General features: G+C 46.3%; 2 protein-coding genes across 2 annotated transcripts in view; one reads left to right on the forward strand and one right to left on the reverse strand.

Annotated features, from left to right (window-relative positions):
- Positions 1-4306, reverse strand: part of NSMCE2 (NSE2 SUMO ligase component of SMC5/6 complex) — a 432520-nt gene extending 428214 nt beyond the window's left edge. Inside the window, exon 1 of the mRNA XM_089677511.1 lies at positions 4173-4306. The gene's annotated coding sequence lies outside the window, so the exon portion shown is untranslated. The remainder of the gene's footprint in view (positions 1-4172) is intronic.
- The window catches only part of WASHC5 (WASH complex subunit 5), a 90052-nt gene continuing 71159 nt past the window's right edge, over positions 4278-23170 (forward strand). The window contains exons 1-4 of the mRNA XM_089677509.1: positions 4278-4399; positions 14564-14796; positions 18562-18707; positions 22777-22861. Coding sequence (XP_089533635.1) covers positions 14611-14796; positions 18562-18707; positions 22777-22861 — 417 coding nt within the window. The 5' untranslated portion in view covers positions 4278-4399; positions 14564-14610. The remainder of the gene's footprint in view (positions 4400-14563; positions 14797-18561; positions 18708-22776; positions 22862-23170) is intronic.

A 23170-nucleotide genomic window follows, 5' to 3' on the forward strand; every position in this document is an offset into this window, starting at 1 on the left:
CAACTGTCTGCAGAGTCAATAGCTAAAGACCTCCAAACTTCTTGTGGCCTTCAGATTAGTACAACAACAGTGCGTAGAGACCTTCATGGAATGGGTTTCCATGGCCGAGCAGCTGCAGCCAAGCCTTACATCACCAAGTGCAATGCAAAGCGTCGGATGCAGTGGTGTAAAGCACGCCACCACTGGACTCTAGAGCAGGGGAGATGTGTTCTCTGAAGTGATGGATCATGCTTCTCTGTCTGGCAATCTGATGGAAGTGTCTGGTTTAGCGGTTGCCAGGAGAACGGTACTTGCCTGACTGCATTGTGCCAAGTGTAAAGTTTGGTGGAGGGGGGATTATGGTGTGGGGTTTTTTTTTCAGGGGTTGAGCTTGGCCCCCTAGTTCCAGTGAAAGGAACTCTTAAGGCGTCAGCATACCAAGACATTTTGGACAATTTCATGCTCCCAACTTTGTGGGAAGAGTTTGGGGATGGCCCCTTCCTGTTCCAACATGACTGCGCACCAGTGCACAAAGCAAGGTCCATAAAGACATGGATGAGCGAGTTTGGGGTGGAGGAACTTGACTGGCCTGCACAGAGTCCTGACCTCAACCCCATAGAACACCTTTGGGATGAATTAGAGCGGAGACTGCGATCCAGGCCTTCTTGTCCGACATCAGTGCCTGACCTGACAAATGTGCTTCTGGAAGAATGGTCAAACCTTCCCATAGACACCCTCCTAAACCTTGTGGATGGCTTTCCCACAGAGTTGAAGCTGTTATAGCTGCAAAGGGCGGGGCCAACTCAACATTGAACCCTACGGACAGTTACCCAATATGGTGTTGGGCTGCCTTTGGCATCCAAGGCAGACATAATTCTTCTGGGAATTGACAAATCTAAATCTTAGATGGTGGATAATGGAATCTAATACCACTCTGCATGCAAAAATCTTTCCAGTTCTCGAAAGGATGCCGAAACCGAGCCTGAACCTTGTTCTTCAAAATTGGCCATAGTGGCTCTATAATAATGAGGTCCAGCGACTGTGGCGTCCAGGGAAGGTGCGAGACTTCGTCTGCATGCTCCTCAAACCACGAGCATTATCTTCTTGGTAAATGGCAATGACTTCGGGAAACAATGTCTGCACCATGGGGTGCAAATGGTCGGCCAAAATTAGTACTGTCAGAGACTCTACCTTTCAAGGTGATGATGGGGCCTGCAGAATACCAAGATATGACTGCCCAAACCATGATTGTGCCACCACCATGCTTATCACTGGCACAGGACAGTCTTGGCTGTAAGGGGGATGGTGTTTGCCACATGAAAACATGTCCGGTGGTTGGGAACGGTGTGAAACTTGATTCATTGGTCCATATTACAGTCTTCCATTGATCGATAGTCCACGATTTATGGGTGTTGCACCATTCTCTCCTCTTCGGAGCAAATCGGTCACTAGTGGTTTGGCAATTGCAGCTTGCCTGTGAAGGTTTTGCTTATGGAGTTCCCTCCACACCGTTTTTGTGGACACGGGCTTTGGAAGACTGAGATTGAGCTCTGCAGTCACTTTTGCAGCAGTTGTTTTCTTATTCCAGGTCACAATCCTGCGCAATGTCTTTTTCGGTCAGCTGACCATGACGACCGCGCTTATGCTTATCACATGACATTTTCCCAGAAACTGTATATGCCGCCATAACCTGCAGTACTGCGGTACTGAACCTCATGACACGACAAATAAATTGGCAACTTCAGTCACAGAGGCCCCCGCTAAACGGCATCAACATTCTGCCCTCTTTGAAGCTCAGTAAGCTCTGAGATGACACCGTATTACTAGCAACACACACGGTGAATGATAAGTGAGGCTCATCAGGTGTCTCATCACACAGCGGAAGCAAAAGAATGTTCCATCACTTCCGCTTTCAACATGAAACACGTCGTCACTTCCATACCTGCAAATCATTTTTTTTCATTTTTTTGTCATGTTTCAATTTTTTCATTTTTTTGTCATGTTTCAATTTTTTCATTTTTTTTGTCGTGTGTCTGTGTTTGTGTGTAGTTTTTTTTCTTTTACACACACTGTATGAATCATCTATGGCTACCATTGCCCTTCGTTCTCTGTGCTGGTTGGTGCACTGTACCTGTTTGTTCAGAGAGGCAGTGCCACGTAACCCCTTTAGTACGGTCTGCCTGCATTGTATTGTGACCAGGTGGCGTGTCCAGGCACAGTGACATACCTGTACATCATTCCCTGCGTCGGGGTTCAGGGCGCACTCAGTGGTTGTCACCGACAGCTCACGGCCACTGCTTCTCAGTGGGGCGGCTCCTGGTCATGTGACTACTGTGAGAGCCAATCACAGTGGTCACAGGATACAGAAGCCACACCTTCTTCTGCCCATTTAAAGGGACACATTAAGGGGGTTAAATTGGAACTAAACCCTCTTTCATCTTGGCCTCTGTTTGATCTGCAGTTGCCATGGTGCTGCTTATGTTTATCTATTTATGACAAGTATGTATCCCCTTGCCCTCCAGAGGATCCCCCCCCCCTTCCTGGCCAGGCCATTATCTGCGTTACGGCGCTGCATTACTTTAACTGACAATTGCGCGGTCATGCAACGCTGCACCCAAATGAAATTTACGTCCTTTTTTTCCCACAAGAAGAGCTTTCTTTCGGTGGTATTTGATCGCCTGCGCATTTTTTATTTTTTGCACTATAAACAAAAAAAGACCGACAATTTTGAGAAAAAAACAATAGTTTTGACTTTTTGTTATTAAAAAATTAAATTTCATCATAAATGTAGACCAAAATGTATTCCGCTCCATGTCTTTGCTAAAAAAAAAATAAAAAATCCCAATGCGTGTAAATGAATTGGTTTACGTGAAAGTTATAGCGTTTACAAATGGCGGTATAGATACTGGGATTTTTTTTTTCTTACTAGTAATCAGAGACTTATAGCGGGACTGCGGCGAACATTCGGACACTGGGGGGGACTGACTTGGTGTCACTGACATCCCCAGTGACACCAGTACAGTGATCAGTGCTAAAAAAAAAAAAAGCACTGACACTGAAACTAATGGCACTGGGCAGGAAGGGGTTAACATGAGGGGTGATCAAAGGGTTAACTGTGTGCAGGGAGTGTTTTACTAGGGGGCGCTGTCTGTGTGCTTCACTGTAATCACACTGCTCTGGATGGCTGTGCTAAACACAACCATCCAGAGCAGTGTGCCCGAGCTGCCAGGGAAGATTGTTAGTAAACAAAACAGTTCTCCCCGTCGGAGAGCCTCGGAAATCACCAGCCGGGACCTGGTGATTGACAGCCGTGGCCACAAATGGCAGCGCAGGTAGGACGTGTGTGCAGCTCGCGTGCCCCCTTCCCGGAAATACAAAATCACATGTATATACGTGATTTTGTGCACCCGTGCCGCCCTGTAGCAATTTTTCTGCTATAGGGATTATATAGTACGTCAATTTACGAAGCACTTTACGTATTTATTGTACATTGACATGAGTCATGTGACCAGTTATGACACCAGACGTTGGATGGTTTGGCGGTTCGGTTGAGAAGCAAATGTGACAGTTAGCATTCCCGGCATGCCTAGAACTTTAGGTGGAATTGAACCCATCACTAGAACGGTCTCCCAAAACCGTTATATTCCGGGCACGCCATACATGAGAACTGGCACAGTTGCTTGTGCTCTCAGCCAAACTGTTAAACCATCCGATGGAAGTGTCATAACTGATCACATGTGCAGCACAATGGCAACTGCACAGCAGACAGAGGCCAAGATGGCGGCTTCCTTGTCTGGAGAGGAGGGTTTAGTTCCGCCTTCATATCTAGCGGTGTGACAGGTGGCGTGTAGTGCACAGGGAACCATACTCCATAATACCACACTGGGGGGGAGGGAGGCACATGGCAGGCCATTACCAGCCCACATGTAAATAATGCCATCTGACTGGCTGCCTCTGCAGTCTGGACAAGCATGCTGCCAGTGTTGTCCTCACTCCTGGGTGTCATACATGTTCCAGGTCAGTGATGGGAAAGCAGTGAAGCCACTGGAATGACACGGAGACCACTCTCTGCTTCCATCACAGCCTTCCCACACAGGTGTGGAGGAACACGAAGCCTACTAGTGAGGAGAGTGCGGGGACTCGGCTCTGTCACTGTGGATGAGGACGTGCTGGGAGTTGTAGTCCTCCCCTACCTGCTCGCTGCTCTCCCTCTACCAGCCCCGGCTCAGCATGACATCACAGCGCGCGCCTTTCTCCGGCTCCGCCTCCTCCAGAGATCGTAGTCATGGCAGCGGTGTGCTCATCAGAAGGCGCCGGGGTCACATGACGGAGCGGTGACAGGTCATGTGATGGGATGTCAGTGTGGGTGAGGGAGATCGGGGGGCAGGATGGCGGGCACAGCTCTGCTGCACTGATACAGGTAGGTGCTTCCAGTGTCTGTCGGGGGGGTAGTGTGGGCTGAGGCAGGTAGGTGCCCCTAGTCTGACAGGGGGCAGGATGCCCAGACACAGAGAGGTGCCCCTGGCTCGCTCAGATTCATGGAGGTGCCCTTGGCTGGCACAGAGGTAGGTGCCCCCATCCTGCTCAGAGGTGGGTAGGTAGCTCTGGTCCAGTCAGAGGCTGGAAGGTGCCCCCCGGATGGCTCAGAGACAGGTAGGTGCCCCTGGCTTAGTCAGAGGCCAGGAGGTGCCCCCGATCAGCTCAGAGGTGGGTAGGTGCCCCTGACCGGCTCAGAGGCGGGTAGGTGCCCCCGGGTGGCTCAGAGACGGGTAGGTGCCCCCGACCGGCTCAGAGGCGGGTAGGTGCCCCCGACCGGCTCAGAGGCGGGTAGGTGCCCCCGACCGGCTCAGAGGCGGGTAGGTGCCGGCGGGTAGGTGCCCCCGACCGGCTCAGAGGCGGGTAGGTGCCCCCGACCGGCTCAGAGGCGGGTAGGTGCCCCCGACCGGCTCAGAGGCGGGTAGGTGCCCCCGGCCGGCTCAGAGGCGGGTAGGTGCCCCCGGCCGGCTCAGAGACGGGTAGGTGACCCCGGCCGGCTCAGAGACGGGTAGGTGGCTCTGGTCCAGTCAGAGGCCCGGAAGGCCAGCAGAGAGGTGGGTAGGTGCCTCCAACCCCTCACAGAGGCGGGTAGGTGCCCCTGGCCAGCTCAGAGATGGGTAGGTGCCCCCAACTGGCTCAGAGATGGGTAGGTGCCCCTGGCTTAGTCAAAGGCCAGGAGGTGCCCCCGATCAGCTCAGAGGTGGGTAGGTGCCTCCGGCTGGCTCAGAGGTGGGTAGGTGCCTCCAGCTGGCACAGAGACGGGTAGGCGCCTCCGGCCGGCACAGAGGCGGGTAGGCGCCTCCGGCCGGCACAGAGGCGGGCAGGTTACTCTGGCCCAGTCAGAGGCCCAGAAGGTGCCCCCGGGCCAGCAGAGAGGTGGATAGGTGCCTCCGACCCCTTACAGAGGCGGGTAGGTGCCCCCGGCCGGCTCAGAGGCGGGGAGGTGCCCCTGACCCAGTCAGAGACCTGGATGTGCCTCCGACCCAGTCAGAGGCTGGGAGGTGCCCCTGGCCGGCACATAGGCGGGTAGGTGCCCCCTGCCCAGTCAGAGGCGGGTAGGTGCCCCTGATCATCTCAGAGGCCAGAGGTATGCTGCAGCCTCCAGTGTTTAACTTCCAGCATGTCTTCACTGTCCTGGCCACACAGACTTCTATGGCAAGGGTGCTCAGCCTGTGGCCCTCAACCTCCAGGGAAGTGCACTTCTATTGTATCCTGAGTCTTGATACACCCACAGGATATAATAGAAGTCTATGGCAAAGCACAGGAAAGCCGCGGGTGCACTGTGCTCCACCCACACTGCAGGTAATCCGCAGCACATCAGTGTGAAAGCAGCCTTATAGGGGCCTCAGGACAATAAGGGCTCGTTAATGTGACGGTGCGCGGCGTCAGACCCCAGCCCTTCTCACCAACTTGTGACTGAAGGACCAGCTGATCTCAAACTGCGCTGTCACTTGCGTAACAATGCCACTCTCAGCTGCACCCTGCACAAAGATTTTCCAGCTTGCGGGACCACAATCTATGTGCCAGCAGCCTGAGAGCGATTGTTACTGGGTCAGGTTAATTACGCAATTAACCCTTCACACTGCCACCACCTCCTCCTTCTTCCTTTTTTTTTTTTTTCTACAGAGGAGGAGGAAACTCACAAATCTTAGCGGTAACACTATGAGATTAGTATAATGCGTCTGTATGCACACTGCCACCGCAGACAGATGTATTCAGAGGATTATTACATACAGTAGCACTCTTCAGAGACAGGGATTCTTAGTTTGCATTAAGAGCTTTAGAAACAGTTCAACACTTTTCAGAAAATAGGATTTATTACTAAGAAGGTCAAAAATGGTGCAATTAAAATATTTACAGAAAAAGATATAACATATATATATATATATATATATATATATATATATATATATATACAGTCATGGCCGAAATTGTTGGCACCCTTGATATTTCTCCAGGAAATCATGTATTTCTCACGAAACGTATTGCATTAACACATGTTTTGCTATACACATGTTTATTCCCTTTGTGTGTATTGGGACAAAACAAAAAAAGGGAGGAAAGAAAGCAAATTCGACATAATGTCACACAAACCTCCAAAAATGGGCTGGACAAAAGTATTGGCACCCTTTCACAACTGCGGATAAATAAGAATGTTACAAGCATGTGATGCTCCTGTAAACTCACCTGGGGCAAGTAACAGGTGTGGGCAATATAGAAATCACACCTGAAAGCAGATAAAAAGGAGAGACGTTCACTTAACCTTTGCATTGTGTGTCTGTCTGTGCCACACTAAGCATGGACAACAGAAAGAGGAGACGAGAACTGTCTGAGGACCTGAGAACCAAAATTGTGGCAAAATATCAACAATCTCAAGGTTACAAGTCCATCTCCAGAGAACTAGATTTGCCTTTGTCCACAGTGCGCAACATTATCAAGAAGTTTGCAACCCATGGCACTGTAGCTAATCTCCCTGGTCGTGGACGGATGAGGAAAATTGATGAAAGATTGCAACGCAGAATAGTCCGGATGGTGGATAAGCAGCCCCAAACATGTTCCAAAGACATTCAAGCTGTCCTGCAGGCTCAGGGAGCATCAGTGTCAGCGCGAACTATCCGTCGACATTTAAATGAAATGAAACGCTATGGCAGGAGACCCAGGAGGACCCCACTGCTGACACAGAGACATAAAAAAGCAAGACTACAGTTTGCCAAAATGTACTTGAGTAAGCCAAAAGCCTTCTGGGAAAACGTCTTGTGGACAGATGAGACCAAGATAGAGCTTTTCGGTAAAGCACATCATTCTACTGTTTACCGAAAACGGAATGAGGCCTACAAAGAACAAAACACAGTACCTACGGTAAAATATGGTGGAGGTTCAATGATGTTTTGGGGTTGTTTTGCTGCCTCTGGCACTGGGTGCCTTGACTGTGTGCAAGGCATCATGAAATCTGAGGATTACCAAAGGATTTTGGGTCGCACTGTAGGGCCCAGTGTCAGAAAGCTGGGTTTGCGTCCAAGATCCTGGGTCTTCCAGCAGGACAATGACCCCAAACATACGTCAAAAAGCACTCAGAAATGGATGGCAAAGAAGCGCTGGAGAGTTCTGAAGTGGCCAGCAATGAGCCCAGATCTAAATCCCATTGAACACCTGTGGAGAGATCTTAAAATTGCTGTTGGGAAAAGGTGTCCTTCCAATAAGAGAGACCTGGAGCTGTTTGCAAAGGAAGAGTGGTCCAAAATTCCGGGTGAGAGGTGTCAGAAGCTTATTGATGGTTATAGGAAGCGACTGATTTCAGTTATGTTTTCCAAAGGGTGTGCAACCAAATATTAAGTTAAGGGTGCCAATACTTTTGTCCAGCCCATTTTTGGGGTTTTGTGTGACATTATGTCATATTTGCTTTTCTGCCTCTGTTTTATATTTGTTCCAATACATACAAAGGGAATAAACATGTGTATAGCAAAACATGTGTTAATGCAATACCTTTTTTGTGTGAAATACTTGATTTTCAGGAAAAATATCAAGGGTGCCAACAATTTCGGCCATGACTGTATATATATATATATATATATATATATATGAGAGCAACAGAACAACAGAGAAATAAAAGAAAGAAGTTTCAGAAGGCAGGATACTTGCAAAAGTCCTTGGTTTGGGCAGAGTCCTTTCGTCTGAACAAAAGGTTGCCTTTCTCCCAAAGATGGTTCCTGATGTTAAAAGGGAGAGCTCTTTTTTTTTTCTCCAGGCTGTCAGTCTTTTTCTATTATCTCAAAGGGGTGTCTCCTGATAGCAAATATCTGCCTCATTTGGGGATGGGTGTTAGGCAGTCACCAAGGTTATGACCAAATCCCTTACAAGTTCATACCATGGTCAATAACCTTCAATAGGTACAGGTAGCATCCTAGCAACTGGCAGATTAATATGTAGAATCATATTCCAAACACACAGATACCAAACTGTAGCATATCCTGCCACTCCGGATAAAAGATATTGCTTTCTACCCTCTTGTAGACGCTACATAGGGATGTAAGGTGTCTTGTGACTCCTATTAAAATGACCTATCCGAATATATACTTCATATCAATGTGCCCAGTTCCTGCTGAAGTTTATGAATTTGTACGTTTTATGGCACCCTCTGCTGTAATGTTTACAGGTCATGACCAACTGAGTTATGGTTTTATGACCGGGCAGAGGAAAGTGGTTGTCAAGCAGACATTCTGGAACCAGGCTAATTAGGGATTTACAGCCATGGAGTACGATATGCACTTTCGACCCCAGTTCATTTACAGACCACATTCCATTCAAAAGGGAGGGGGACATAGGGAGTCAAAATGGTATAGACCTTAACAAAATGGTTGCCAGCGTCCATGTGGCTAATCGCACAATTGCCACAGTTAACATTTGCAGTTTGGGGGGCAGTAAAGCTGCGTAGTTGAGATGTGCTTTTCCGCACAGGTAAAAGAAGCTTGAGCCTTTACGACCACTTTAACCCCTTCCCGCCCGCGCCTCCCGTCCCTTTAAGAAATTCAGAAGGCGGGGCTTTGGGATCATGTGACCGCTGGGACGCGTCGTCACGGCGGTCACATGATCGGGAAAGGTCCCAATCGAAAGAGCACACCGGGACCTTTCCGTGAGTAGCGGACATGTGTGCTGCGCGCTCTCAGCACATATGTTTTTTTCTTACCTGAACGCAAATGTGCGGTCGCTCGCCGTCTAGGCCCAGACACCGGGAGGCCGCACATTTGTGTGCGGCCAGCGTGAAGGGGTTAAGTGGCCCTCGCTCTTCAAAAGGTTGAGCACCCGTGCTCTATGGGTTTGTCTCTGCCCTCAGGATCCCCAGTGTCCTCAGTTTCATTGCAATTCCTACTGTCCAGAAACAAATAGGGTCATCTTTTTTTCTTTTTTTTTTTTTTTGCATGTTTGCGTCAGTGGGTTGTGACTGGCTGCCTTCCTTTGGGTAGCTGGTGTCTGTAGACCCTAACATTCCCTCATGTTACCTCAGGACGACCCTCCCCCCCTCCTATTTTCTTTTTTTCAGTGGGAGGTCTTGGGGGTAACTGCTGGCCACTTGCCTTTGGAGGTAGGCAAGTGGCCTACCTCCAAAGGCCTTTTCTCTGCATAGGCACTTTTAAAGTGGAACTAAAGTCGGGGATACTTGCCTATTCTGCAACGGTTCAACACCTTCAAGGTCACTCACCAGCCCTGGCATCTTCTTCTCAGCTTCTCCCAAGTTTCAGTCTTCAGGAATCTTTATTGGCCGGGGGGGGGGGGTGACATAATTCCTGCCCAGATTTTTTTTTTCTCAGAGAATAGGTGTAGGAACCCAACCAGGCTCCACACCTCCACCAAACTGCATCAAATAGTGTGTGTGACCAAACTGCACTCAGTGGTTGGTTCTTAAAGGGGAATTAAAAAGCAGGCGTGCATTATGTACAGAGTTCAGGAGGGTGCAGGGCCCGGGAGTGCGCCGCGCACAGGGTGCAGGGCCCGGGAGTGCGCCGCGCACAGGGTGCAGGGCCCGGGAGTGCGCCGCGCACAGGGTGCAGGGCCCTGGAGTGCGCCGCGCACAGGGTGCAGGGCCCAGGAGTGCACTTTCATACACGGAGCAGAATTAGGCCCTCTTCCACAGGTCCTTACTTCTGCACCTTCTGTGTACATCTCATTTCCTCCCCTGCTGAACTCTCAACCTGTGCACCCACCTCCATCCACTGCCCTCATCCTCTCCACTCCCTTAAAAGCACCACCTTTTTCCTTACTTTTGTTGCTGTGTAAACTGAACCACTGGCCTGGATCTAGTGCCTCCCTATACACTGCAGGCAACTTCTCATCTAGCATTTTCAGAGAGATCATCCTGTGGGGCGTCAGGACACCAGGTAACAGATAAGGACCACATGATGCCCCCTCCCTTCTGCAATTGCACTGCACCCAAGCACCTATATCTCCCCCAGTCCCAGTCCTGAGTGAAGGCAGGAAGGGATCTGTGCACACTGCTGGGAGAGGTAAGCTGTCACTTCAACAAAGAAGCTGGGATTCTGTGTTTAGGAGTGACAATAGGGAGCAAAGAGCCAGAGCCGGAAGTGGCGGAGTGGCTGAAACAAAACTCTGCTTTTGTGTGTGTGTGGAAATCAAATGGAGCTGCACATGCACAGCTCTGTGTACATTTCACCCCCGGTTCACATCTATGCGGCCGTGCGGGGCCGCGTTTTGCTCGGGCACGAGAGCCCATTCATTTGAATGGACTCCCGTGCCCGTGACATGCAGGGAAATAAGTCTCTGCACTGCTTTGGAAAACGCAGCCCGCACGGGAACCTCAGTTCCCAGTACGGTTGCGTTTCCCAGTGCGGGCAACGTGCCATTAGAACTAATGGCACCCACGGGTCCGCAATTCTCTGTGCGGGTGGTGCGGCTGCTCGGATTTTTGTGCGGATCCGCAGCAGCACCACCCGCACAGATGTGAACCTAGGGTTCGTGTATTTTATTGCAGAAGAGACCTCCGTGTCTCTTCTGCAGTCAAGAACCTGCCTGCTCACATGTTTCTCCAGTTAGTTCCACTTTCAGAAGAAGGTGTGCCAAAGGTTAAATTAGCGTTTACATTATTAGTAGATCCACTTTGGTAGCTTTCCTGGAAGATGATTGGGGAAAAATTACAGTTAGACTGCAACTACGAATAACCATATTTTCATGAATCTTTCAGGACATCATTCATATACGCACCCATTGTTTTTCCTGCAATTTCAGTTTTTGGTAACTATGGGTTCCCCTCATGTGCTGGGGAAACGGTTCTCACTTTTATTATATGAAGGATGGGAGAGGCTTTTAACTACGTTTTGTCTTGTGTCTTCTGTTGGTAGGTAGCTGTTCAGGAAGATTCATGGAAATACAGTTACCGTCTAGCCGTAGTTATTCAGTTAGAGTCTACATCTACTTTAAAGTGGAATTCCAGGCTCTAACTAAGCTCTCATCCCACTTCTAACACCTATACCTAACTAACTGTCAGGAATGGACTCGCCAATGGTGGTGGGACTCGCCTGCCTTGTGGGCTGCAGTACCAAGGCTGGCCAGCGGGTGCTCTCAGCAGCCAGAATCTCACTCCTGCAATCAGGCCATCACCTGAGGCTGATTGCAGGAGGTGTATTTAAGCAGGACCAGGCCTGTGATCAGTGCCTTGGTGTATGTTTCCCATGAGTCCCTGTACCTGCATCCTGTCTGCTTCCTGCCTGATCCTGCTTTGATCCTGACTCTGAACGAACTCCGCCTGTCCTGACCTCGGCTATTCCTGACCACTCTTCCGCTCGCTCCTGGTACCCTGTTTTCCCGTTTTCTACCGACCCGGCCTGCCCGACTACGTTTGATTGTATATATGGTTATCTGTTGGAGTTTGGGTTGTTTGCACTGTGTTATGTTTACCTTGCACTGTGTTTGTGTTGTTTAGTCTTTTAATAAATTGTCTTGTTTACTCTATACCTGAAGCCTGCGTTTCCCTGTGTCCGTCCACACACCTCTGGTCATACCCGGAGCCCTCACACTAACCTGTAGAAGGAAAATGCTTATACTTATCTATTCTCAGGACTCTCCAGTTTGGTAACATCATTGGCTCCCAATGGCAGTTTCAGGGGAGAAGAGGGACAGCCGACATCGCATGCCTCATAGTAATCCTATGGGTGACATCACCGCCCAGGCATTTCCATCTGTTGTAGGTGCTCTCTCTTCTCCCCTGAAGCTGCTACTGGGGAGACTAGGTATAGTTGTAATAAACTACAATTCCAGGCTACTACCTAATTAGTCTTAAAAATGTATCCTTCCCCCTGCTAACACCTGTGCTAACTAACCCATGTAAAGAAGATGTACAGTTAGGTCCATATATATTTGGATACAGGCACACTTTTCATACTTTTGGCTCTATATGCCACCAGAATAAATTAAAACTAAACAATCCAAATGAATTTGAAGTGCAGACTTTCAGCTTTAATTCAAGGGGTTGAATATAAATATCAAGTACAAATTTTAGGAACTGCGACCATTTTTATAAACAGTCCCTCCATTTTCAGGGGCTCAAATGTAACTGGACAAATGAATGTAATCATAAATAAAATGTTCATTTTTAATATTTTGTTGAGAATCCTTTACTGGCAATGACTGCCTGAAGTCTGGAACCCATGGACATTACCAAAGACTGGGTTTTCTCCTTTCTGATGCTCTGCCAGGCTCTGACTGCAGCTGTCTTCAGTTGTTCTTTGTTTGTGGGTCTTTCTGCCTTTAGTTTTGCCTTCAGCAAGTGAAATGCATGCTCAATTGGGTTGAGATCAGGTGATTGCAGAATATTCCACTTCTTTTCCTTCAAAAGCTCCTGGGTTGCTTTTGCGGTGTGTTTGGATCGTTGTCCTTCTGTATTGTTAAGCGCCGTCCAATCAACTTTGCTGCATTTGGCTGAATCTGGGCTGACAGTATATCTCTAAACACTGCAGAATTCATCCGGCTGCTTCTGTCTTCTGTCACATCATCAATAAACACCAATGACCCAGTGCCACTGGAAGCCATGCATGTCCATGCCATCACACTGCCTCCACCATGTTTTACAGATGACGTTGTGTGCTTTGGATCATGAGCTGCTCCAAGCCTTCTCCACACTTTTTTTTCCCATCATTCTGGTACAGATTAATCTTAGTTTCATCTGTCCAAAGAATGCTTTTCCAGAACTGGTCTGGCTTTTTTAGATGTTTTTTGGCAAAGTCTAATCTGGGTTTTCTATTCTTCAGGCTTACGAATGGTTTGCACCTTGTGGTGAACCCTCTGTATTTGCTCTTGTGAAGTCTTCTCTTGATTGTAGACTTTGATAATGATATGCCCACCTGCTGGAGAGTGTCCTTCACTTGTCTGGATGTTGTGAATGGGTTTTTCTTTACCATAGAGAGGATTCTGCGATCATCCACCACTGTTGTCTTCCGTGGACGTACATGACTTTTTATGCTGCTGAGCTTACCAGTGCGTTCTTCTTTCCTCAGAATGTACCAAACTGTTGATTTGGCCACTCCTGATGTTGCTGCTATCTCTATGATGGATTTGTTTCATTTTTGAAGCCTTACAATGGCCTCTTTCACTTGTATGAACAGCTCCTTTGAACGCATGATGTAGGTTCACATAAAAAGATTCCAAATACCACACTTAGAATCAACTCCAGACTTTTTACCTGCTTAACTGATGAAGAAATAACGTAGGAGTAGCCCACACCTGGCCATGAAACAGCTTTTGATTCATTTGTCCAATTACTTTTGGTCCCTTGAAAAAGGGGAGATGGCTACTCTTAAGAGCTGTAATTCCTAAACCCTTCCTCCAATTTGGATGTACATACCCTCAAATTATACCTGAGAGTGTGCACTTTCAGCCCATATCCATTATAGAACTATAGCTTGAATATGTTTTGGTAAATACTTGAAAAAAACTAAAATTGTGCCTGTGTCCAAATATATATGGACCTAACTGTATATACTTACCTATTTTCAGCCCACTCCAGTCCGGTCATGTGATCTCCTCTGTCAGCCAGTGGCAGCGGCAGCTGCAGGGGAGAGGAGAAAGCACCCAACAACGGATGGGAAAGTTGGGAGTGGCGACGTCACCCATAGACTCCTAATACCCAAGCCATTGTCAGCATGATCTCCTGTGTTAGCCTGAGGAAGCTTCCGGGGAAAAGAGTGAGTGCCCGTTTCTCTCTCTCGCAGCCTCCAATGGCTGACAGGGGAGTCCGATCATGTGATCGGACCAGTGCAGGCTGAAAAATAAATTCACCTTTTTACACAGTCTAGTCAGCATAGGTGATAGGAGGGGGAAAGGAGCATTTTTAAGACTAGTTAGGTCTTTTCTAGAATTCTACTGTAAAATGCATATGTGTAACTGAACTTGCGTAGATTTTTTCAAGGATTAGAACAGAAGACTGTCTTGGAACTTCGTCTGTAATATTTTTCAGACTACCATTGAGTTTCCCTTTTGTGTGATATAAAATAGTTTACACTACATACTGTGTGATTTTATTTATGTATTTTTTATTACACAGGTTCACTTGTCACCATCCCTCCTTCCTCCTGCACCATCTGAGCAATAATGCTGGACTTCCTGGCAGAAAACAACTTCTGTGGGCAGGCCGTCCTGCGGATTGTCTCCCGGGGCAATGCCATCATTGCTGAACTGCTGAGATTGTCTGAGTTTGTCCCCGGGGTCTTCAGGTTAAAGGACAAAGCCGACCAACAGAAATATGGGGAGATTATTTTTGATTTCAGCTACTTCAAGGCAAGTCAGCAGATGACCGCAATAAAACTCCAAGCAATGCTATCAAATAATTATTAATAGATAATTTATTAGGTTCCATAAAATCTCACATGTTCAATGTGTTAATATAATTTCAATAGTCATTTTTAATGTTTTAATTTGCAGATCTCATGAATATATTTCTTTTCATTTATACCTGGTGATCCTCCTAGGAAGGTTCTTGTTTAGGCATTTCCTGATCTGGGGTGACCATTTTCAGTCCCTGAGTCCCAGCTGTGCTCCTGCATTGTCATTTTGTCACATGTGACTCTGATGCAGACTACAAGTTGCCCAGCCATATCACATCGTGTGGCCATGTTCCATCATAGTTGGTTACAGGAAGCCAGTATAGAGCAGTAATGTGCAGCCGATGCTGGAGACAGGAAGTGGCTAAAAAGGCTGGAGGAGATCAGCAATACTGAGACGGGGGGGTTTAAAAAATACATTCTGTAGGAAAAAGCATGGCACTTGTTTACGATACAAATTGCTTTAACATAATGTCATTTAGTTAGGTTACGTTTATATTCGAGGTAATCATTGCTGTGCCTCTAAAAAGCAATCTGAGGTGGATTGCTTTTTCAGAGGCGTTTGGTGGTGAGGAAGAGATATGTTGCCACCTCACCTCCAGATCTAACCCTGTACAGTTGGCAATGCTCTGCTGCAACCATATGCATTGCACAGAACTACTGCACAATCATTTACTTGAATGCTTTGCAAAGAATTACTGCACAGTTCCATTTACTTGAATGGGTAGTTTTCAGCATCGGCACTGCCTACTGAACGTGACGGGGTAAATGTTTTGTAGCAGCATGTGTGCAAGACTGTCCAGCTGCCTTTGCAGCTTTTCGGGAGGTAATCAGTAAAAACAATATTGAATCTTAAAAGGTTAGTCAGTAAAAACATAGCTCAACCACTTTATTTTATCGCCCTCCCCAACCGCAAGAGGAAACAAGTCTTTAGAGCTTAGATCTACTTTAGAAAAAAAAAAGGAAATGGAAAAGGAAATCAAACACTTTATTCAAAACAAGAGTACAGAACTACACTGCTCAAAAAAATTAAAGGAAATCTTTTCAATCAGTATAGCATCAAGTCATTGAAACTCCTAGGATATTGATCTGGTCAGTTAGGTAGCAGAGGGGATTGTTAATCAGTTTCAGCTGCTTTGGTGTTAATGAGATTAACAACAGGTGCAACAATGAGACGACCCCCAAAACAGGAATGGTTTTACAGGTGGAGGTCACTGACATTTTTTTCCCTACTCATCTTTTCTGACTGTTTTTCAGTATTTTTGCATTTGCCTAGGGTCAGTGTCACCAATATTAGCATGAGGCGATACATGAACCCTACAGAGGTTGCACAAGCAGTCCAGCTCCTCCAGGATGGCACATCAATACATGACATTGACAGAAGGTTTGCTGTGTCTCCCAGCACAGCCTCAAGAGCATGGAGGAGATTCCAGGAGACAGGCAGTTAGAGCCAGAGAGCTGGACAGGGCCATGGAAGGTCCTTAACCCATCAGCAGGACTGGTATCTGCTCCTTTGTGCAAGGAGGAACAGGATGAGCACTGCCAGAGCCCTACAAAATGTCCTCCAGCAGGCCACTGGTGTGAATGTCTCTGACCAAACAATCAGAAACAGACTTCATGAGGGCGGCCTGAGGGCCCGACATCCTCTAGTGGGCCCTGTGCTCACTGCCCAGCACCTTAGAGATCGATTGGCATTTGCCATTGAACACCAGAATTGGCAGGTCCTCCACTGGCATCCTGTGCTTTTCACAGATGAGAGCAGGTTCACCCTGAGCACATGTGACAGTTGTGAAAGGGTCTGTTGAAGCCGTGGAGAATGTTATGCTGCCTGTAACATGGTTCAGCATGACCGTTTTGGTGGTGGGTCAGTGATGGTCTGGGGAGGCATATCCATGGAGGGACACATAGACCTCTACAGGCTAGACCGTGGCACCCTGATTGCCATTAGGTATCGGGATGACATCCTTGGACCCATTGTCAGTCCCTACACTGGTGCAGTGGGTTCTGGGTTCCTCCTGGTGCACAACAATGCCCGACCTCATGTAGTGAGAGTACGCAGGCAGTTCCTGGAGGATGAAGGAATTGATACCATTGAATGGCCCCCACACTTGCCTGACCTAAATCCAATAGAACACCTCGGGATATCATGTTTCAGTTCATCTGACACCGCCAGGTTGCAACTCAGACTGTCCAGGAGCTCAGTGATGCCCTGGTCCAGATCTTGGAGGAAATCCCCCAGGACACCATCCGTCGTCTCATTAGGAGCCTTCCCCGACGTTGTCAGGCATGCATACAAGCACATGGGGGGCATACAAACTACTGAATGTCATTTTGAGTTGCTGCAATGAATTTTCAGCAGAATGGACTCGCCTTCTGCATCATTTTTTCACTTTGATTTTCAGGGTGTCTTTGATTTCAGTCCTCTGTAGGTTGATCATTTTCATTTCCATTGAACAATGGGGCATCCTTACATTCCAACACATTACCCGTCCATATCAGTATAAATATCTAGCATGATATATTTCCCCATTGAGATCTGATGGGTTTTCAAAGTGTTCCTTCAATTTTTTTGAGCCGTGTTTTTTATGATGCCTGATAAAGAAACCAAACGTATATTAGAAAGCATATATCCAGGCAGATAAAAGAAGCACCGATCAAAGCAGCTCATTAAATGTGTGCGGGGTTCTTTTGTTTGTTTTTTTAATGCAAGCAGTGTACCTCAGTTAGTCCCCAGTCACATCGGTGCAAATTGTCATGCAATTTGATTGTTTCAAATCTCATGACCACTCGCACCCTATTGTCCGCAATGGCAGCAGTCATACAAGTGCGATTCTGACTCCGTCTGAGTTGCTTCGATTTTAAAAGTACTTCATGCACTACTTTTTGTAAGTTTCAAGTGTGATGTGCATAGACATCTGTGCATGAAGTCAAACAGATGTCTTCCAAGTCGCGCTTGAAGTCAGGCTGACATCTGACTTTGAAATCCCGTGAATTCAAGTGAAATTGCAAGAATTCAAAGTCGGATTTGGTGTGACCTGGTGTCAGTCTCTTGCAGCCCCTGTACAGCAGAGCTCAGATTGGGGAAGGAAGAAGCAGCACAAGGAACCAAACAGTGGTGCTTGCAGTGCAAAGATGATGTTAAGAGGAGAGAGCAGAGTAATACATTTGCTTATCATTCTGCTGCTTCTTCTTTTACTGTTCAGTCACATGTTGAGGTTTGGGGACCATACCTCTAAACATTCTGTACCTGCAGCAGAAAAAAATAAGGTCTTCTTCCCTGCCAGAAAAGGCTACGCCATGTAGCAGAGCTATATAAACCTCAGGACTGGATGAACAGAAATAATAATTCTTTGACAAGTTAAACAGCTCCTCTGTATGTATTTCATCTGTTTTTTTGGCTGTCTGCTTGGAATTCACCTTTTCTGTAACTCACGCCAGACCATTTTTTATGCCTTTTGGATAGTGAGGAAGGGTTAGAACTCATAAGTGTTGTGTTTTTTTTTTTTGTTTTTTTTTATTGCTGCCTATCTTCCTCCTGTATTTTTTTTTCTTTTAAATATGAATATAAAAAAGATTGCAGCAGAATAGTGACTTGCGTATATTCCACAATGGGAACTATGCTTGCTATTTCATATAAACATCCCTAATGTAATTTTTGTCATGGTTGTATTTTCTCCTTTTTACCCCAGCAGTAATAAAGACATTTGATTTTTCTATGCAGGGACCTGAGAATTTTGAGGGGAAACTGGAAGCCAAACTGGAACTTCAGGATCTGGATGAGGAGTTTCGGGAGAACAACATAGAAATCCTCACAAGATTCTATTTGGCCTTTGAGAGTGTTCACAAGTACATTGTGGATTTAAATAGGTACACTATCAGTGTTTTTTAATAGTTCTATTTTTGTTTGCAGTATTGCAGGACACCTTCCTTTTAATGAAGTCTTTCTTTAAACATCTAGGGAGAGCAAAGGCTTGAATGTGTGCCTAACTAGTGTTTGTGTGTACTGCAATGTGCTTTCACTAAGGGATGTGCTGGTTTTTATTCCCTGCTTAACAGGGAAACAAAAACCAGCACATCCCCACTAACAGGACAGAACTCTCTACTGTTTACATTGACAGTGCTCTGCCCATTCTTCCTCCTCGCTGATCAGCAGGTGCCGTTGATCAATCATTGACCAGCACCCGCTGATCTGCATGTGGTGTGACTAATCGCAGCACGGCCGGTGCGCCTCCTACCTGGAAGTACTGGATCACGTACTAGGCACTTGATCCGGCACAGGAGAGCCGCTCTGCTGCCGTACTCCCACAGGAGGCAGTCGGCAAGCGGTTAAAAAAATTCCCTCATCCCTCGAGTGCTGCCAGCCTGGGATTCCATTCTGATTCAGCTGGTATTCCTCTCACTAGGCCATGGCCAGCTACTACTCATTATGCTCATTATGTTTGTGTGTAGATTGAAGAGCGGAAGAAAGATTGCTGGATTGGGGAGAAAAGTAAATACAGTGTGTTTCAAAAAAGCTGATTTATTCATAACGGAATGAACCGAACACAATTGTATTAACATGAAAAGATACATTAACTGTCCAAGTTTTACCACTGCATTACAAACGTAGTTAAGATATAAATCGGCTTTGCTTTTGCACCTTACTTTTTGAATCACACTGTATTATGCGAGGTTGACTGCATTCAGGGGGGCATGGAAATTGTTAAAGGGATAGTTCACCTTCACCAAAGAATTGCCTATGCAGGTAAGGGGCATCTTTGGATAAAAACAAACTGTGTGTGTCTCTGACTAATGTTCAGTAATGCCTTTGTTGTTATAGGTGTAGGCGTACCTCATGAAACCTGACTGAAATACTCCCAGGACGTTGCTAAGTGAGGCCTGTCATGATAATGCACACCCACGATGACTAGGGTGTGGTCCGTGACTTAGGGTAAAGAGGCAAGAAGGGGGGCTTACTTTGAGCATATAAGACTGGCTGTGGTACACTTTCACAGACCGCACTACCCCTGGTCACCACTAGAGGGAGACTCCACTCCAATTTAGCTGGCTGACCACACACAGGCAGATATCAATCTTCTATACAATTTGGTGCACTCTAAGGGTTGGGGAACAGTCTAGCAATTCGCACACCCTTCTAGGATTGCTCCAGCTAAGGCACAAGCTAGAACCCCGGTGTTAATCACTTTCCTACTGTCCACATACCCCCACACCAGATACACAATAAATGGTAGCATGCCACCACCCAACAGTTTGCCTAAAGACTGGTCTGCTGGGCCTCCACACACAAATCTCATTCTGGCAGATCTGCTACTTTACAATCTGCATGCAATCTACCAACACGCAGTGCAATTGCATACAGATTGGGCAATGAACTTAGATCGAGCACATAGACACTACAATACAACAATCTCTTCACAGATAAGAGCCCTATTTAGTATACAGAAGTTGCTTATTAATTTTAATATTTTATTATCCCAAAAGTGGGCAGTGCATAAAATATGTACTAAGAAACAGTTACAGAAAGTACAAAAAAGACATACACAGTTGGCTATTCACTGTAAAATTAAAAGGGAATAAAACAGAAATAAAACTTTTACCAAGATTTATCCTGTGACTGGAGCAAGTCGAAAGTCCACAATTTGCCAGTCAAATAGAACCGGCTCCATATGAATCACTCTGTCCATATCTCAGGGTCCTCAATTTATTGAAATATGGATGTGGGCTGGACTTTAGCCCTTGGCCAATCAACCCTGGAGGATGTTCCTGTACCAGCCCACAGGACTTTGTTTTCTGAAGTGCCCAGAGCTGAATGGGCCAGGAATGGTTCGGATCACTGGGTCAGGAATAGGATCTCCGACACCAGCACGTCCATCCGATCGCGACATTACCAATCACTGTCCAGCTGTTGCAATCAGGTGCCATGTAACCGTTTTGTGTGTTTCTCTGGGTTTCAACATAGACTACAAATACAGTTTTACATGTAGCCTAAAATGTGTCCAATCAGAAGGAATTATTTTTGTCTCTATGCAACTAATATTTTAGCTTTTATGAGAAATGAAATAGATTCCTCTGCTCTATTAGGTCTGCAAGTTTTGATTTATACTTTCTGGGCCTTCCCTCTGTCTCCTGCTGATTTGTGTAGTCAAATGACTAGGATTCTTCTTTTAGGTTCAAGAAGATGGCAATCTCTGGCTACATAGATGAGAAAGTTTTATTGGTATCTTGGTGTCACCTCTAGCCTAGGAGCGTGCTCTGTCCTTTCATGTTCAAATATTTTATTGTAAGGCAACAGGCCAAAGTTCCAGTTCAGTAACACAGAGAAAATGAACATGGGTTACATAATAGTGGGACAGGGTATGAGATCAACAGGTGGAGACCATGTAGCAGTATTCGTATCACATACATGTACAATCAGGAGGGATGTAGGAAATCCTGCATCCGGAATAAACCAATACATTGAAATACATACAGTGCTCAACATGTAGATGGGAGTTCCGAGGAACAGATATCAAGAAATGTGCAATGAACAATGAGGTATTGGCGTCAGTGGATACAAACAAAAACAGCATGATGCAAAGAGCTGCGAGTTAATCTATACCGGAGTAGGGGTTATAGTATGGGTTCGATAACCCATAATTATTGTTAAGGGATGGGCGGCTATCGACTTAGCATGTAGTAAGGTTGAAATTTATACTGATTATGACCAGGCTATCTGTAGGCTTGATGCCTGGGGGCAGGAGCGGACTGACCATGTGGAAACTCGGGCACTGCCCGAAGGCCGAGGTCAGAAGGGGGACCCATGAGATGCACCGGTACCTTTTTCATAGGCTTTTTTGAGTTTGGGCAAGGACACAGGGGCCCCATGATCACCTATTGCCCGGGGGCCCCATGAGTTGTCAGTCCGCCCCTGCCTGGGAGAGAAGGGGGAAGTAGCAGAAAATTGGGAAGGTGGGTTTAGGGGGAAGGAAAAGCTAGAGGGGGTAAGGAAGGACAGGGGGGTACAAGAACTGGGGGGAGAGGGGGCATTAAACAGGTTCGTGGAGGGATAAGACAGATAGGGAGGAAAAACATAGGTTAGTATCGCACAGGAAAGGATCAGGGAAATAGAAATGAATAGGCAGAGAAAAGAAAAGTGGGCTGGTAAAGGGCAGTCATGAGAAGAGGGGATGAAAGGATAGCCCCAAGGGTAGGCAGGGTCCTATTCTCTGTCCTTTCGAATGCTGATTAAAAACATATGTCTCTGACTGATTAAGGAATACTGTATCTCTAATAACTCAGGATTAAACTGTATCTACTACTGAACTACTTCTTCAGATCACGTCATATCTCAGCTACTGATGAAATTATTCTACTCCTTAGATGTATGTTACAAGTCCTAATCATTACTGCTCACCTCCACTATCTCAGATGTGAGCTTTTGCTGAGAGCTCACTCTTGTGATGAAGGAAGTGAGCAGTAACATGCAGGCTTCACTTAGCAACGTCCTGGTTGTATTCCAGGCAGGCTTCATGAGGAACGTAAATGGCCTACGCCTATAGCAAGGGCATTATTAAACTTTAGTCAGTGCTGTACAGTTTGTGTTTATCTACAGACACCCCTTATCTTTTATAGGCAGTTTTTTGGTAAAGGTGAACGAACCCTTTAAATGACAACTTCACTAAAGGTGTCCTGTGAAGCTAATCTGTGCTTTGCCCAGGCAAGGCAAAGCACCATGTTTGCTTTAACCCCCTTCCTAGCACATACTAGCTTCCCTTTGCTCCCCCACCATCCTTTACAGCTGCCAGAATTGAAAAGAAAAATACCCAATACTTCTGCTTATGGAGAAGCACATGACTCACTCAATTTGACAGTTCTAGGCTGATCGCCATGCACCATTTCACACCTAAAATGTAGTTTTTTTTTTATATATGCAAGTAAATATATATTCTTGTTTCAGGTATTTGGAAGACCTTAATGAAGGAATTTATATCCAGCAAACCCTAGAAACTGTCCTTCTCAATGAGGATGGGAAGCAACTCTTGGTGAGTAAAGACAGATCCTCTATAGCAGGCTTAGGCTATCACATGTTGGTGAAGTCTGTGCTACAGCTTGACATCGAAATATCTTATACCATTAATTTGCCTAATTTACCTGCACTGCTGAATGATAACTTGATTAAAAATAAAAAAGAAAAGCTCTTCAACTTCCTTTAAAAAAACAAATATAACATAAAAAATTGATACACAAGCCATTTTGTAATTAATGTTATTAAAAATTACTTTTCAAATCTTCAGCCACTCTAATTTTCTGAAAATGTAAAAGGAAAAAAGAATGCTCTATGGCAGCATGAA

This window comes from Staurois parvus, unplaced genomic scaffold (genome assembly GCF_062004578.1).
Source record: "Staurois parvus isolate SC_StPar_1 unplaced genomic scaffold, SC_StPar_1.0 ptg000187l, whole genome shotgun sequence".
Taxonomy (NCBI): Eukaryota; Metazoa; Chordata; class Amphibia; order Anura; family Ranidae; genus Staurois; species Staurois parvus.